General features: G+C 37.2%; 2 protein-coding genes across 4 annotated transcripts in view; both read right to left on the reverse strand.

Annotated features, from left to right (window-relative positions):
• ahi1 (Abelson helper integration site 1) overlaps positions 1–9436 on the reverse strand; it is a 16581-nt gene extending 7145 nt beyond the window's left edge. For 2 of the 3 annotated variants that reach the window (XM_016491908.1, XM_016491921.1), the window contains exons 1-14: positions 9240–9435; positions 8616–8672; positions 8387–8511; positions 7727–8262; positions 5015–5103; positions 3562–3736; positions 3249–3441; positions 3068–3163; positions 2151–2336; positions 1907–2059; positions 1684–1816; positions 715–838; positions 381–610; positions 132–238 (exon numbers count right to left, since the gene is read on the reverse strand). In XM_016491908.1, coding sequence (XP_016347394.1) covers positions 132–238; positions 381–610; positions 715–838; positions 1684–1816; positions 1907–2059; positions 2151–2336; positions 3068–3163; positions 3249–3441; positions 3562–3736; positions 5015–5103; positions 7727–8262; positions 8387–8511; positions 8616–8625 — 2157 coding nt within the window. In that variant the 5' untranslated portion in view covers positions 8626–8672; positions 9240–9435. Of the gene's footprint in view, positions 1–131; positions 239–380; positions 611–714; positions 839–1683; positions 1817–1906; positions 2060–2150; positions 2337–3067; positions 3164–3248; positions 3442–3561; positions 3737–5014; positions 5104–7726; positions 8263–8386; positions 8512–8615; positions 8673–9239 lie in introns of all 3 variants that reach the window. The other variant, XM_016491912.1, reaches the window with a different exon arrangement.
• Positions 9437–13596: 4160 nt separating this feature from the next.
• Positions 13597–15982, reverse strand: lft2 (lefty2). Its single transcript, XM_016491929.1, has 4 exons — positions 15671–15982; positions 14393–14636; positions 14027–14278; positions 13597–13924 (listed from the first exon to the last, which is right to left on the reverse strand). Exons 1-4 carry the CDS (start codon positions 15933–15935, stop codon positions 13597–13599), a joined length of 1089 nt encoding a protein of 362 aa, XP_016347415.1. The 5' UTR covers positions 15936–15982.
• Between the last annotated feature and the right edge of the window lie 1961 nt (positions 15983–17943).

Genomic DNA, 17943 nt, shown 5'->3' on the forward strand with positions numbered 1-17943 from the left:
TTGTGTTCCGAAGACGAACAAAGCTTTTACGGGTTTGGAACGACATGGGGGTAAGTGATTAATGACAAAATGTTCATTTTGGGGTGTAGTATCCCTTTAAGACTGGTTTTGTGGTCCAGGGTCACATTTACCCTCTCAATGCTCCATTGATTGGTCGGTCCTCGGCGAGACCCAGGCACAACCTTGGTTCCCCACACAATAATGAGGCCGGAATTGTCCGCAGAAAACATTCTGCTCCCTGTGTGAAGACCAACACATTACTACATTTAAATTCACGCATTTAGACACTTTTATTCAAAGCGACTTACAAAAGAGTCATTAATGTCTCGAATCACAGCATTCACACATCCAGACAGTTATGCCATTCATTTCCTCTGTACCTTCTGGGTCAAAACACAGCGTGTTGATGAAAGTCTTATGTCCGTCAAACTCTTGCAGAAGTTGCCCGTTCACGTCTTGTATGTCCACGTTCCAGACCCGCAGCACCCCGTCGTAACCCCCCGTCACCACCAGACTCTGGGCTTGCGGGTGGAACTGGGCGCTGTACACGAATGAAGGGTGAGGAAGAGTTTTATGAGCAAAACTCTGCAGTCGTTCAACGTTCCACACTCTGAAAGAGGAAATCAAAACATTATGGCCCACACTTTCACTCATATTTGTGGTGTAATTATCAGTTACGTGATACTCTATATATGCAAAACAGGCACTATTTACCTTACTGTTCCATCAGAGGATGCAGTTAATAGTCCGTTATCATCTCTGGACCAGCATAGATCATATACCACACTCAGATGGCCATTAAAGGATGCCAGAACTTTCCCACACGGAATCTCATATACTAAAATAGAGACAGAGACACACACAATAGAGACATATCAATGAAATTACATACATGAATACACACAAGTTGCATAACATTTTTTACTTTTTTTTTGTCATGTTAAAAAGTTGGTTACCCATACTAGGAATTAGTGCTCTGCATTTAACCCATCCTTAGTGCACACACACAGCAGTGAACACACACACACACACCGGTAGCAGTGGGCAGCCATTTATGCTGCGGCGCCCGGGGAGCAGTTGGGGGTTCGGTGCCTTGCTCAAGGGCACCTCAGTCGTGGTATTGAAGGTGGAAGAGAGCGCTGTACATTCACTCCCCCCACCTACAATTCCTGCCGGACCTGAGACTCGAACTCGCAACCTTTGTTTTACGAGTCCGACTCTCTAACCATTAGGCCACGACTTCCCCACAGACTAGGTTAAAATGTATATGAATGTGAAAGGGAAAGACTATATTATATTATATATTTTACTTTTTATATACATGCATATTTTTTTTAGGCTTTTCATTAAGTTTTTCTCCACATTTAATCACATTTTGCCTTCATAAATGTATTTTAAATGGTAATGAATAGTAATTTACGATTTGGTGTGATAAATACAAATATTCCATGTAGTCTCTTAATTAATATGAAGTTATACAAATTTAATAAATTAATAAACTAATAATACAAGTTTAAACTAAGCAAAATTCTGTTTAAATAGTTTTAGATGAAGTACAGCATGTCACAATTTCAACCTCCCAAAACTATTTTGTCAAGGAACTACCCAAGTTTTATATGTTTTTGTGCTAAAAATGTATGTAAAAATATAAAAATACAACATGTATAGTCACAAATTACTTACTAATGATTGGAAACGCATCTCTATCTGCACATGCAGCTGCTAGTGTGCGTCCATCATGAGAGAAACGCAGAGTAAAACAGCCCATCTGACCTCCACGGAAGGAGTGCATTGGCTTATTCGGGATGCGGCACCCCTGTTTAAACCAACAGTAAGAAACAATTCGGTCAAACAAAAGGATTACTGACTCTCCTAACTTTAACACTATAAAGCAAATAAATAAAACCTGTCCGGGTATGCGGCTCCACTTAATGATTTCTGATTTGCTCTCCAGTATCTGTGTGCTGGTTTTATTGGTCATCTCAGTATTGAGCTCACTGTAGGAGGTGCTGCCGCGCTCCTGCTGGAGAGCCATCATGGAGCGGATACTGGGGTCCACCTGTGCAACAAATCCAGACCAGATCCAACTTCAATTAGCACCGATTTTTAGTCTTTTCACTGTGGTTTTTAAATTTAAAAAGTGAACCTACATGTTCTGGTGGTTTGAGGCCTTTCACTGTGACGTAGAGTGTTGAGGCGTATTTGTTCCTTGGGAACTTTGACCACCACTGAAACACTTCAACCGTTTGTGGCAGTTTCTTTGCCCGTGGAGGAGGGCAGTAAAGCTGTAGACGCAGTTTGGTGTCAACGTTCAAGACCCCGTTGGTTCCTACAAGCTAGAGGAAATATTTGAAGAGCTCGATTTCAGTGGAAATTTGAGTCCGATCCAGAACTTGAAATAATAAAGGATACAGTTTCATAAAATAAAACCGCTATGGAGCTCACAAACAAAATAACCGAACATCTATGAAAACATTATCAAATATACCAAAGAAACTGGTACCAGTGTTTCCCACAGCCTTGCACTCTATTTGTGGCCGCACTCCCCCGCCCCATATATATATGTGACCCTGGAGCACAAAACCAGTCTTAAGTCGCTGGGGTATATTTGTAGCAATAGCCAAAAATACATTATTTATTCAGCTTTCAGAGGATGGATAAATCTCAATTTCGAAAAATTGACCCTTATGACTGGTTTTGTGGTCCGGGGTCACATATATGCAAATTCATTTTCTGCCAGCAGGAGGCGCTTTTAGAGCGGGAGAGATAGAGGTTTCACCGGTAACAGCTGTACACAAAGCAGCGCTACGCTCACAAACGCTGCTTTATCAGGCATTACATTCAAGATGAAATGAAAATTACATCGAAAATTTTCTGAAGACAGTTGGTTTCCTTTTGAAATACAGTGATATAAAAACACCCGTGCCGGTTTTTGATTTTTAAACGTGCAGTGCTCATGTTTATTCAACGAAGTCAAAGCCTTTTGGAAAATCTATTTCTGGCAGTCAGTTTTGATATTGTGGCGGCCCGCCACAAATAAATCAATGTATGGGAAACCCTGTGGTACCTTCAAAAAAGCCCAGGCGATCTTCCGGAAACCCCTTTCATGACAGTCAACGGAGACATTTGTTCGTGCTTCCTCCATACTGATGAAATCCAGAATCTGTAACATCCGTCATCAGTGTTTTAATCATTCCTTTCTTTACTCTGAGAATGCAAATATAGTTTTAAACTTCAAGTGCACAAACCTCAAAAAACAGCATCACACGCGTACTCTCATCGTCGTCTTGTAGGAAATATCCAAAGCGCTCATTGAAGATGATCTGTTCCTCCCATTCTGGAACTGTTATTTTGTGTTTCTTGAAGTCAAAGGGTTGAGTTATGATGGGCAGGATGTGCTCGATGTTTTCTTGCTCATAGAAGGATGAAACATGACGATGACTGAGAACCAAATAAAACACTGAGAATAAATGGGACTGCATTTGGTATGAAGACTATGAACCAAATGGTTCTAGCAGGTTTTGGTTTTAGTCGTAAAAAGACAACATGTGAAATCCAAACCTGTCCTCCTTCTTGACATACTGTCCTGTGACCTCATCAACCACGTGAACTTTAACCATGGGGTGAGACACCATCAGGTCTGTCTTCAGCTTGTCTGTCCTGTGGATATAAACTCCAAGCACCAGACTATCGTCAAAGGATTGCTTCTCTTCTGCTTGTTCCTCCTCAACAATCACTACAACCAGAAATAAATAACCACTATCAACCCCACACATATCACATGTGTAAATAACACTGTGCATGAAATATACACAATATATGTATATTGAGAACATTATTAATTTTCTATGGTGGTGGCAACCAAAAGAAAAAAAAAAAAGACTATTATTATTAGACGTGTGATTTTGTAAAATTGTGGAAATATTTATAATCTAATATTTATATTGATGTTAAAGGGTTAGTTCACCCAAAAATGAAAATTGGCCCATAAATTACTCACCCTCAAGTCATCCTAGGTGTATATGACTTTCTTCTTTCAGACGAATCCAGTCGGAGTTATATTAAAAATGGTCTTTGATCTTTCAAGCTGTTTCACGGCACTCAGCGGGTGTTGCATGCATCAGTCCAAAAGCAGTTAAATAAAATGCGCCCATCCATAAAAAAAAAGTGTCTCACACGGCTCCGGGGGGTGAAAAGGCATTCTGTAGCGAACTGATGCGTTTTTGTACGAAAAATATCCATATTCAAAACGTAATAATCACTTTAATCTAGCTTGCGCCAACAGTTGAGCATGACGTGTGCTGCGCATGCGCCGGTGAGTCTCGTGAAAACCAACGTTTGTTAACAGGAGCAAAGGAAGCAAAGGTTCCATACTTTAGCAAAAGAAAAACCAGTCTCCTCTTGGCTTATATCGAAATCCTCTGACATTCTTCTTTACAAATTCTCGTTTTGTTCTTCTAATTCATGACCATTGTTTTGTTTTGATCTCTGCCCTGCGCTTCTGCATGCGTCACTTCTGAGCAGCGCATGCGCAAAGCTGTCCTCTTACGTCATTCCCCCGGAACTGCTTCCGTGTACAACAGTGAGCGCAAGCTACATTAAAGTGATTATTACGTTTTGAATATGGATATTTTTCTTACAAAAACGCATCGATTCGCTACAGAAGGCCTTTGTTCACCCCCCAGAGCCGTGTGAGACACTTTTTTTTTTATGGATGGCCGCATTTTAATTAAGTGCTTTCGGACTGATGCATGCAACACCCGCTGAGTGAAAGTTGAAAGATCAAAGACAATTTGTAATATAACTCCGACTGGATTCGTCTGAAAGAAGACATATACACCTAGGATGACTTGAGGGTGAGTAATTTATGGGCTAATTTTCATTTTTGGGTGAACTAACCCTTTAAATCGAAGAGACTCTAGTATGCAACTTGTGTGCTTGAACTGCCAAAATAAATAGAAAATATAAAAAGTTTTCATGGCGATTACATCTATGTACAAACAGCCTATTATACCTTCTTTTCGTTTCTTTTTCTTCTTCACTTTGGGTTTGACGGTGTCCTGGACGTTTTCTGTCTGGTTATCCACTGACACTTCAGTCTGACTGCAGACAAAAAGCCAAAACAAATCAAGAAGAGAAAATGCATCATACTTATTATCTTCAATATGTGTTCAAAGTCTATTTCAATGTCAAAGGCATTTCACCAGGTTAACATCTTATTTAGAGGGATAGTTCACCCAAAAATGAAAATTACCCCATAATTTACTCACCCTCAAGCCATCGTAAGTGTATATGACTTTCTTCTTTCAGACGAATACAATCAGAGTTAAATTAAAAAATGTCCTGTTATTGCTACTTTGCATGTTGTGTGATTTGTCACTAAATAAAGCATTATACATATATTTTTAAAAAAGTGTACGTGCGTACCATTTAGCGGAAGCTAGAGATTACGGTTTATAAAGTTATAATGTGGATATTTTTCTTACAAAAACGCATCAATTCGCTTCAGGAGGCCTTTATTAACCCCCCAGAGCACTTTCTTTTCTCAAATGGACCATTGACACTCCTAATTGAGATTGTAGATGGAGTGTCAATGGTCCATTTGAGAGATAGGTGGCGGTAATGCACTTATAAGTCTGTGATCCGCCGTAAAGCAAGAAGAAGAAGGAGACGCGTCATGTGCCGGCTGTCGAGGACGTGCTCAGGACGCGCTCATGACAGTTCAGACACTGCAGTGCATCAGAGGTAAAAAAAACTATATAAATACTGTTCAGTTTCTAGCACAGACCGATCGTTTCGTGTCTTTACACATCAATGTATCGTCACGAGCCGCAGGGTTTAATTTGGTTTTGTTGTTCTAAAAAAACAAGAATGTTTTTTTGACTCTCAAAGCCGTGATTCCCATTCACTTCCATTATAAGACTGACAGACTGCAACGGTTTGAGTTAAAATCTTCATTTGTGTTCTACTGAAGAAACAAAGTCACCTACATCTTGGATGCCCTGGGGGTAAGCAGATAAACATCACATTATCATTTTTGGGTGAACTATCCCTTTAATGCATCCTTGCTGAATAACAGTATTAATTATTTAACAAAAAATCACTGGCCTCAAACTTTTAAAAGGCTGCGTGTATAAGTTGCTTTAAAAACAACTCCTAATAATATTTCATATGTAGCCAGTGATGTTGGCCCAGGAAAATTCAGTTTCCCTCTGTAGAGTTTGATGGCGTTTGGTCTGTTGAGCTCTGAAGCCTCCTGAGGTGTGTTGTGTTCGAGGCTGTTTGTTGTTTTAATGTCTTGTCCCTCTTTGAATCTGAAGAGGCATTGGAGTAGAGGAGGGATAGTTCACCCAAAAATGAAAATTACCCCATAATTTACTCACCCTCAAGCCATCGTAAGTGTATATGACTTTCTTCTTTCAGACGAATACAATCAGAGTTAAATTAAAAAATGTCCTGTTATTGCTACTTTGCATGTTGTGTGATTTGTCACTAAATAAAGCATTATACATATATTTTTAAAAAAGTGTACGTGCGTACCATTTAGCGGAAGCTAGAGATTACGGTTTATAAAGTTATAATGTGGATATTTTTCTTACAAAAACGCATCAATTCGCTTCAGGAGGCCTTTATTAACCCCCCAGAGCACTTTCTTTTCTCAAATGGACCATTGACACTCCTAATTGAGATTGTAGATGGAGTGTCAATGGTCCATTTGAGAGATAGGTGGCGGTAATGCACTTATAAGTCTGTGATCCGCCGTAAAGCAAGAAGAAGAAGGAGACGCGTCATGTGCCGGCTGTCGAGGACGTGCTCAGGATGCGCTCATGACAGTTCAGACACTGCAGTGCATCAGAGGTAAAAAAAACTATATAAATACTGTTCAGTTTCTAGCACAGACCGATCGTTTCGTGTCTTTACACATCAATGTATCGTCACGAGCCGCAGGGTTTAATTTGGTTTTGTTGTTCTAAAAAAACAAGAATGTTTTTTTGACTCTCAAAGCCGTGATTCCCATTCACTTCCATTATAAGACTGACAGACTGCAACGGTTTGAGTTAAAATCTTCATTTGTGTTCTACTGAAGAAACAAAGTCACCTACATCTTGGATGCCCTGGGGGTAAGCAGATAAACATCAAATTTTAATTTTTGGGTGAACTATCCCTTTAACGATGTCCTTACTACCTTTCTGGGCTTTGAACGCAATAGTTCCGTTGCTGTCTATGCAGGGTCTGAAAACTCTCTGATTTCATCAAAAATATCTTAATTTGTGTTCTGAAGATGAACGAAGGTCTTACGGGTTTGGAACGCCATGAGAGTAATTAATGACAGATTTCATTTTTGGGTGAACTATCCCTTTAACCTTGAATTCAAGCTAATGTTTGTCGTGCAGCTTTATCATCACCTAACAGAACCACAAAATAACGACTGCCATTGGTCGCACAAAAAAGTCTGATAGCCATATCAAATAATTGTAAGAAAAAGCTTTTTCTTTTTTTTTTAATGTTACAGTTTATTGAACCTTTAGGCAAAAAAAAAAAAGTTTGCATAATGTGCTTTCGTTGAGTTTTTCAGTAATGTTTTGATCATATTGCTAAAATGATACAGTAGGCTTTATGGGCTTAAAAAAAAACAATTATAATATTATAATGTTAATAAATATATGTTAATACAATTTAAAATAATAATTGTATACAATATAATTTATAAACATGTGGTTTTTACCTTCTATCACCATCATGTTTGTTTGATTTCACCTTCTTTTTCTTCTCCGGCTCATTGTTTAGCACCTGGCTCTCAGCAAGTGTTTCTGTGGCTTTCTTCCGTGTCGTCTTTTTTCTAGCCGTCTCTTCCTCCTGTGAGATCTGATGTTGGTATGCCTGCAGATAATCATCTTCCGTCTCTGTCTCTTCTTTCCGTCTACTGACATCATTTCCATTGTTACTCTTTCCTTTTCTAGTCTTCTTAGTATGTTTTCCATCAATTTCTGTATCAGTCCTCCTGTCGTGGTCTTCTTCATCTTGAACAAGAGGTGGTGGTTGTGGGAGCTTCCTTTTGCTTTTCTTTTTCCCACTGGTCAGCGCTGGTTCCTCCTCACTTACAGCATTGTGTATGTTGGTCTTTTCTGATGCTTCTCTCTCTCTGCGCCTGTTTTTTGTGTATCTAGGGCTGCCCTGAGCTGGATCATATGTGTTATGGAGGATAGCTTCATCATCTTCAGTGTCTTTACTCAAATCTAGGTTCTTCTTCAAGGTTTGAAGCTGCAAGAAATAAGGATGGAGTGCAAATAACAGATGTTGCAGACATATTGGGCTGCAGGGTGAATTATGTTATATCAATTATGTTTTTCTTGGTTAAATAACGATTATTTTTACTATTACTAACCACAATAATTTCCTGGGACTGGTCAGTGATCTGTTTGGCTTTCTTTTTCTCTGAGGGAGGGTTTGTGTATCTCTTCAACACCTCGTCAAAGCGAGCTTTGGTCTTAGCTCTCACATCACTTTGACCTGCCAAACAGATTTTCAGACAACTCTGCACATTCAAGCATCCATGATCATCAGTGACAGAGAAAAGAGTTGTTATAGATCAAATATGAGTGATCTTTACTCACCTGCAGGCATTCTGATGAACTGTGGACAAATTCATTCTGGAAACAACAATCCTAAAACTGATATCATACATTACAATGGCATTAAAGAATAACTGCTGTTTCTAAGTCCAATGCAACCTTTAGACAGTCTTTATTCGCTTATTTAGGTACAATCACCTAGAAATAGTTTAGTTATTCTTACTGGAACTACTATTGTAGTTAAGCAGATTATGTAATATTTAACTTTACCGCCAACACAAAAACACCTCTAAAATCCAGCTATCCTATTTCCGATTTACATTTAGTCATTTAGCAGACGTTTTTTTCCAAAGCGACTTACAAATGAGGACAATAAAAGCAGTCAAAACTAACAATATATAAGTGCAAATGACAATACATTGCAACTCTGCTTTCATATGATTATTAATTCGATAATGAAAATAACAAAAATGCCGCAATGAGTATGTTTGGCTCAGTGATTGATGATATTGTAGCTTTGCTAAACATCACACGCTAGCTGAAAACATTACAAACAAATCACTGCTGGCGCACAGTATTGTGTCTCGCGCGAAAATGAAGCGAATCAAACTCTTTTTCGAATTTATATCTTCTGTTCAATGTACAGTTTCTGCTAAATAAACGTACATTATATGCAGTAAATGCGGCGAAGAAGTCAAATCATGTCTGCAGTGGAGGATAATTTCAGTGAGCAGCCATTGCTGGCGCGACCGTTTCCAACAGCAACAACAACAACAACAAGATTAGCCCCGCCTCCCGTGGTAACGGTTGCCACATCAATCAAGAACTAAACTGCGTTCACGCCGCCGCCGTCGAGAGCGTCAAAAATCGCTCTGGCCGCCCTGCCAACAACGCCCTGACGCTCTGACGTAGATCGAATGCTTATCTAGTATTTAAAGGGGACGCAAAGCAAACAAGCTTGTTGATCTTGTGCAGACTGACAACAAGGAGGGTAATGTGATAAGTTAACCTCATTAAAGATTGTTGGGGACGAAGTATTAAGATCCTTTACCTAATAATGTATAAAGCACTAATACCACACTGTAAAAATACAAGTAAAAGTCCCGCATTATGAAAATGTTACTTAAGTATAATCAGGTATAAACATTACTTAATGTAAGTGTAATCAGGAAAATTGATTTAAAGGTTTAAAAGTGAACTGGGACTATTATACTATTATTTATTATATCATTAATGCAAATCAGCAACTCACCAGGAATACCAACAATCTCAGACACCTTGGTCCATGCATCATTTTTTTAAATTTATGTCCCTGTACGCAAACAGGGACCCGTCATAGATTATTGGGAAACCCGCCACAGCAATAATCAACCTCTCCTCCATTTTGCTTGGGAAGTAATGTGGTCGGAACCAAAGTTTACAGGACTGCCTTCTCTGGAATCCTCTCAAGCGGTGGACTTCTACGTTACGATTGGTTGCCGCCGAACCGCGTCATAGCTCATTACCATAAAGTTGACCTGGGGCAAGTTCAAGCTCAAACCGGTGTGCACCGTTTTGCTACGGTTTCCGGTTTGAACTACATGTTTCCCGTTTCCGTTTAAAAAACGTTTTGCACCGTTTTTTCCGGCCACTTTGACACCCTCGACGGCGGCGGTGGGAACGCACCAAAATTTAGTAAAGTCATTAAACAGAAAATAAAAATAAACTGCAGCTGGTATTAGGCTGCTGTCATTTTAAGACCTAATGCACAGTATGTTACACATCTTATTTTCAGTGTGTGTTCTAAATTCAGTTGGCTTTTTATTGCACTTTTATGAACTCTTTTTATTTTCTCACTCACCCACCGTTCTTTATTGCTTTAAAGTCTGTGTTAACTGGAAGTTGCTGTCGACTTTATTTCAGTATAATGACATATTTCCAACTGAAACGGAATATTGAATAGGGGAACGGATTTATTTTAGTGCTCCTCCTCTCCATCGCTTACTCGCAGTAAAAAAAGTAGTTCAAAAATTCATATTCAATAAAATTCCCACTATATATATATATATATATATATATATAATTTTTCTTCATTTTTTGGTAAAATTTTGATTATCATTCAAAATGAGACATGTTTTGTTTTTTAAAGTGTGGATCATGGAGGAGAGTTCAGGATTATAGCAGGACCACAGAAATGTAACTCTGTCTGTCTCTCTCTCTCTCACACACACACACATTCTTTGATTATTGTTGTTTTTTGTGTTGGTAATGTTATAATCTCTCTTCTTGTGTTCAGATATCTGCAATCTCACACTGGATTTAAATACAGCAAACACATGTCTCTCTTTGTCTGAGAGGAACAGAAAGGTGAAACGTGAAAAAGAAGCAGCCGTATCCTGATCATCCAGAGAGATTTGAGAGATTTCCTCAGGTTCTGTGTAGAGAGCGTCTGACTGGACGCTGTTACTGGGAGGCTGAATGGAATGGGAAGCCTGATATATCAGTGACATGCAAAGGAAGCAGCAGGAAAGGAAAGAATGATGACTGTAGGTTTGGGCTCAATGAAAAGTCTGATCTGGAATAATTACAAATTCATTTTCATTCACAATAATGAGAAAACAGTCATACCTCCCTATATTTCACGTTGCTCTAACAGAGTAGGAGTGTATCTGGACTGGTAGGTTGGCCGTCTGTCCTTCTACAGCGTCTCTTATTCACACACACTCACACACTTACACACATTCAACACCACATTCACTGAACCCCTCTACGCTGGATCCAGGGTTTGTTATTCTGGTAGTTCTGTGTCTCTTTGTGAGATTAAACCGCTTCCTGTGAGAATCTGTGAGAGGTCAGACACACACAGATGAGAGTCTTTACCTCACACAGCTGTAAACTCTTTCTCTATTCTAATCTTTATTTCTATATGGAGAAACACATGTTGACTTTGGTCTAAATGAGACGCTCCACAGTTTTTATAAAGACATTTAAACGAGGCTCAACAGGAGTTTTGTCTTTTTGAATCTCTGAGCGCCACCTGGAGGAAGATGTAGTTTCTTGCTCACAGGAAACAGTTCTCAGCAACTGCTTGCTCTGTTACTATGGTAACTGAGGTTTCAGTCAGAGCTCATCTTCTAAACATACCTTCATTACGAATGTTTAAGGCTGTGGAGCTCATCTTACAATCCGTGTGGAAGATTGATGTCTCTTCCTGATCACTCGTTCTCACAATCACATTCAGACCGATTGTTCAGTAGAGTTGAACATGTGCACACGAGAAAACTCAAGTCAGATTTAGTATTTCTGGGAGTCAATCTCACATAGATGTAGAGCTGAAATATATTCAATGATCAGCTTGAGTCTTGAGCTCAATATTATTATGGGCTGATATTTTATCCTCAAATTATGCATTTTTTTCTGGTTGCTTCCAAATTCTTAAATATATTTATTAGAAATGTTTATGTTTAAATGGTTTTTATTTACCTCTACAAAATGTTATAAATCTTTATGAGAATATTTTCATAATGTTGTTAAAGGGATAGTTCACCCAGAAATGAAAATTACCCCATGATTTTCTCACTCTTAAGCCTTTCTTCTTTCAGACGAGTACAATTGGAGTCAAATAAAAAAATGTCCTTGCTCTTCCAAGTTTTATAATGGCAGTGAATGGGTGTTGAGATTTTGAAAATAAAGTGCATCCATCCATCATAAAAAAGTGCTCCACATGGCTCCGGGGGGTCAATATAGGCCTTCTGAATTGAATTGATGCTTTTGTGTATGAATAATATTTATATTTAAAACTTTATAAACCGTAATCTCTAGCTTCCGCTAACTAAATGCTCTTTCATGAGAGAGTGGTGTTCCAGTGGATGACATAGGTGTAGCGAAAGCTCCGGTGAGAATATGCTAGTCTCGCGAGAACCAAGTTTTGTTTACAGCAAAGGAAAACCAGTCTCCTTTTGGCTTATATCAAAAACCTTCAACATTTTTCTTTACAAATCCTCATTTTGTACTTTTAATTCGTGACCGGTGTTTTGTTTTGCTCTCTCCTCTGCGCTTCCACGTTAGTCACTTCACATCTTACATCATAACGTCAGAAGGCCTTTATTAACCCCCAGAAGCCATGTGGATTACTTTTAATGATGGATGGATGCACTTTATTTTGCTTCAAAATCCCATTATAAAGCTTGGAAGAGCCAAGACATTTTTTAATATAACTCTGATTGTATTCGTCTGAAAGAATAAAGTCATATACACCTAGGATGGCTTGAGGGTGAGTAAAACATGGGGTAATTTTCATTTTCACTATCTATCTATCTATCTATCTATCTATCTGTATACCTGTATATGTGTATATTTCTGTTTATATATTGAGGTTATTATGTTACAGTCTGAGGAAAGTTGGTTTTATGGGCAGTAATCAAATGAAATGGTACATTTATGTTAAATTATGTTAAGGTGGGAATGTTGCTGGTATAAATCTAATGCCAGGTGAAGTTGTAACATGTTTTGTCTCCAGAATTAGTGACAGGATGGTTTGATATTTCAAGGTCAAATGAGTGTTTGAATCCAGCGCAGTTTGTTCATTTCTTCACCAGAGACACACGCTCATTGAAATAACTAGATGTCTCTGTCACATGCTTCTGTCTGTATATATATTTCAATATATATCATGGATTTTATATTTATTTTTAATGTTTCTTTTTTTGAGTAGGTGTTTTTTCTAAACATAAACTAAAAATGATTTCATTTAATGTATATAGGCCTCAAAACAAAAAATATGACTATGTGAATCATGTTAAAATAATAATAAAAAAAGAATGAAAACATGACTCATGGATATAAAATTACTTCTTTTATTTTTCAAAAATCACATCACTCAACAGGCTATTTCTGATGCTTACATTACATAAATAATTCATAAATAATTTGATTTTCAAGTGCTCAGTGGGGATTTGTAACATGTGAATCTCAGTTCAGTATCTCTGAGATATTGAATTAAAACATCATCACCTCTCATCTGAGAGCAAACCATGAGACAGTCTTAGACTGGAGGGATTTTGTCCATTGAGCAGCCACACTTCTCAACAATCATATTGGGGAACTCTGCCACCTCGATTTCAGTGTAATCTCCCTTTTTCACCAGGTACATCATGGGCAGCGGCGCGCTCTCCATCACTGCACAGGTCCTCTGCCCGTATCCATAGTAACCACGCTTGGGCTGCTTGCATCCTCCGGCACATATGAAGGCCTGGTACCCGGCCGGCTCAATGATCCAGTACTGAGTCCAGGTCAGCTCACGGAAATTGATGAAATGCTCTTCCCGGCAACACTTGCTGCTGTTTGGGCTGGAGTTACAGTTCCCCTGAGATCTGTTGACATGGAAATTAAGGATTTTAGTTAACGAACATATGATTGAAAGGTGTAAAGTTCAATGCAAAGTAAATAAGCTGCAGTTTAATTACAGTACTCACCCATATTCATCCAGGTTTAGGGTGTAAAACACAAGTTCAGGTGCACCCACATCCTTTTCCAGGGTGTTTTCTTTCGGGTCCTGTGTGGCAAAGCGAACTCTTTTGGCCATCTCAGCCGCGTAGCTACCAGGTCTCTCTCCTTCAGTCCACACCTCCAGATGCAGAGGTGTTTTCTTTTGGGATTTAGACCAGTAATGAACAGCCTGAGTCACGTCAAAGCTCCTCCAGCCAGACTCATGGATGGGAACCAGTCTATTAAAATGGCAAATGTGAACAAATGAGTTCCCATTCGTGCATTATAAAATTAAAGACTGTTATTATTTGAGCATTTCTTTATGTTTTATTATGTTTGGACATCTGGCACACCTTGAGTCTATGAGTGATGTTCTGTTAGAGCTGTTTCCCAGCACTTCCACCCAGTAGATGCTCACTCTGGCGTTGTTAATGGGTCTGTGGTGCCTTCGCTCAGGTTTAGATGGATTCTGCACAGCTGTTTGGAAAAGTTTCAGTTCGGCCATAGTGACTTCAGTGTTTTCTTGCAGTCTGGCCTCCATGTCGAACACAAGACGCTGACGGGTTGTGTCAGAGTACTTAATTTCACCTGTTATATCTGTGAAAAACAGAATACATTAGATTATGACAGTTTATGACAGATGCACTGTAAAAATGTTTTCATCTTAATGTTTTGGCAACATTTTTTATATTTAATTTGGCATAACAATTTCTACTTGATATTCTCGATCAGTAAGTCAATTCATAATAGTCCAAAAAAATTGCTATGATGTTAAAAATCATAACTTTGAAAACATTTTTAAGGTATAAAGTAAGAAATTAATTAAACATACTTTTTATCAGTAGAATATTGCAACAAGGTTCATTAGTTACAATAGTTAATATGAACTCAATGAATACTTTTACAGCAATTATTAATTTTGGTTAATTTTGACATAGTAACACATTTTTTATATTAAAAGCTGTATACATTAATGTCGCAACAATTATATATTTATACATTAACTTCAGTCAAAATAAATTAATTCTATAAATAATTTGTAAATGTAATTAGTGTATGGTCCAGTTATTTGTTGCATTTATTATTGCTCTTTGTTAATTCATGATACCAAATACCCCAGACAGCAGACAGTTTCGGCCCAGATCCGGCCCACATCTGGCCCGCATGGATTTCACATGGGCCAGATGTGGGCCGGATCTGGGCCAACACTATGTTGCTGTCTGGGACATAATCTAATATTAAAATATAGAATATTATGTACAAATATATACCGTTTTTTACAGTTCAATTTCATTTTGCAAATGTACTTTATGTATTTATGCATTTATTTATCGGTTTAATCTATTTAAAAGATTTTTACATTATTCACGATTGCATTTTTATTTTATTATTTCTAAAGCATAAATGTAAGAAAATGTAGCTTTTATTAATTTATTATGCAACTAATATAATCTTTTACATTTTGTAACTATTTACAGTTGTATTTGTAATTAGTGTATGGCCCAGTTATTTGTTGCTTTAATTATTGTTTGTGTTAGTTCATGATACAAAATACATGAATATAAAAAAATAGATTTTTTTTAATTTTTTTTTTATTAACATTTCAATTTCATTTTGCAAATGTAACCCACCTGCATTTCCATGGATGCCTCTAAGAATTCCCGCCAGGCTTGGCAGGGATCTCCTCCTGCGCTTGTGATGGAGTTTCAGCATGGACAGATATTTGTTCTTGATGTGAGCTGGGATGAGTAGATTTTCCAAATCTCGCTTCTGAATCCTGGGGAGTTCGGTTAGTCCGAGTTTTTGGAGCATCGCCTGCTTCATATCCTCATGGTTGAATCCCTGAGTGAATGAGATCACTGTGGTGCAAATGAGCAGCTGGATGAGCAGAGCCATGCTTGATGTAGTGATGCCAGTGTCGCTCTCCTGATTGAATGACTGACTCTCTGAGTCTCTCAGGGTTTATATACAGTTGCCCCCACCCCGTCTGGCTCTTCACACCTCTAACAAAGGGGAGACAACCTAAAAAGATACCCTTCAAAGCCATGCCCCATTTAGACCACCTATTGTTACTCATGACTTTTGGTTTTTCAAATGTATCCTAAGTAGCCTATGTTCATTATATAATTTGTATCTATATATTTTTTAAATATTTAAAAAAAAAGTATATAAATGATTATATCTATCTATCTATCTATATATTGTATTTACACTATGTATATATACATTTATATATCAGTTTTAATTTCAAAATCAGTTTTAATTCCAAAGAATTTTTACGTGATTTATAGTTGTTTTTTATATTGTAATAATTTATTATTTCTAAAGCATGAATGAATGAATGTGTTTTTGTGAAGAGCATTTTTCATATTAAGTATGTTCAGGGCATATTTACATATATATATATATATATATATATATATATATTCACTTTATGTATTTACACTCCATTCATGTATATTCATTTATTTATCAGTTTAATCTATTTCAAAGCATTTTTTGTATTATTTATTATCTTTTTCAATTTTATTAATTTATTATTTCTACAGCATAAATGAATGTATTTTTGTGAAGAACATTTTTCTTCATAAGTATAGGGCATGTTGACATATATTTTATATATATTTTTATAGAAATTTTTAATCTATTCCAAATATATATATATATATATATATATACACACACACACACACATAGAGAGAGAGAGATTTACTTTTTAATAATTGTGTTAAATTATTTCTAAAGCATAAATGAATGTTTTTGTGAAGAAAACTTTTATTTATTTATTCTGCAGCTAATACAATTTTTACAATTTTGTAAATGTAATTAGTGCATGGTTCACTTATTTGTTGCATTCATTTACATTTTTCTGCCTATATTTCAGTTCGGACCCTTCTACTTTCCAGCTGTAACCATCTTTGGTAAAAGCAGCAGTGTATTTGGCAGGGCAGAGGAGAGAGGAAAGTGTATTGAGAAATGGCAACCCCTGCTGTCATTATTCCACAAACAGAGGCAGTGAATCCAGGAGTGTGTTCAGGGATGTGGATTGTGGATTGGAGTTTCTCAAGGGGGTGATTATCTGTTACTATTGCAGGACTGCTCAGACCTCTTCTGTCCTGCCAACATGGGACTAAAGTTACCGCAGTCTGTGTATTGTGTATTGGGGCCGCAGGTTGTCCTGGGATGTCAGACAATGACGGCACAGGAACGGCTGATGACGGATCACGTCACGTCAGACAGCTAAGCAAATTTACTTGCTACACAGCCACGTCTTCATGCTAATCGTGTTATTATCTGACGCTGTTTGTCAGGATGGGCAAGACAAATATAATCCAATGTTTATGAATCAACATGGCTTTTATTATTCCAAATAAAGTCAATAGCACTACAGATAAGATGCGTTTTCTCTAACATAAATTTAAGACCAAAAATTCATACAGAGCTTAAAATAAAATTATTTTTGAAACCTTTACATTTTATTCATTTTTGTGCCTAATCTAAAACTGCTAACAAAACCAAACTAAATTTAGTAGTTATTTAGTCTATCTCAAAGCATTTTTACATTATTTATGATTTTTAATTTTATTTAGATTTTATTAATATATTATTTCTAAAGCATCATATATTTTTGTGAAAAAATGGAGCTTTTATGTATGTAAATGTATTTATTTGCTGTCCTAAAAGCTGCCATCATTAAAAAAAAAAGTAATAAGAATTTGTGGATTTTTCTTCATAAGTATAGGGCATGTTGACATATATTTTATATATATTTTTATAGAAATGTTTAATCTATTCCAAATATATATATATATATATATATATACACACACACACACACATAGAGAGAGAGAGATTTACTTTTTAATAATTGTGTTAAATTATTTCTAAAGCATAAATGAATGTT

This window comes from Sinocyclocheilus anshuiensis, unplaced genomic scaffold (assembly GCF_001515605.1).
Source record: "Sinocyclocheilus anshuiensis isolate Anshui unplaced genomic scaffold, SAMN03320099.WGS_v1.1 scaffold261, whole genome shotgun sequence".
In the NCBI taxonomy this organism is placed as follows: domain Eukaryota; kingdom Metazoa; phylum Chordata; class Actinopteri; order Cypriniformes; family Cyprinidae; genus Sinocyclocheilus; species Sinocyclocheilus anshuiensis.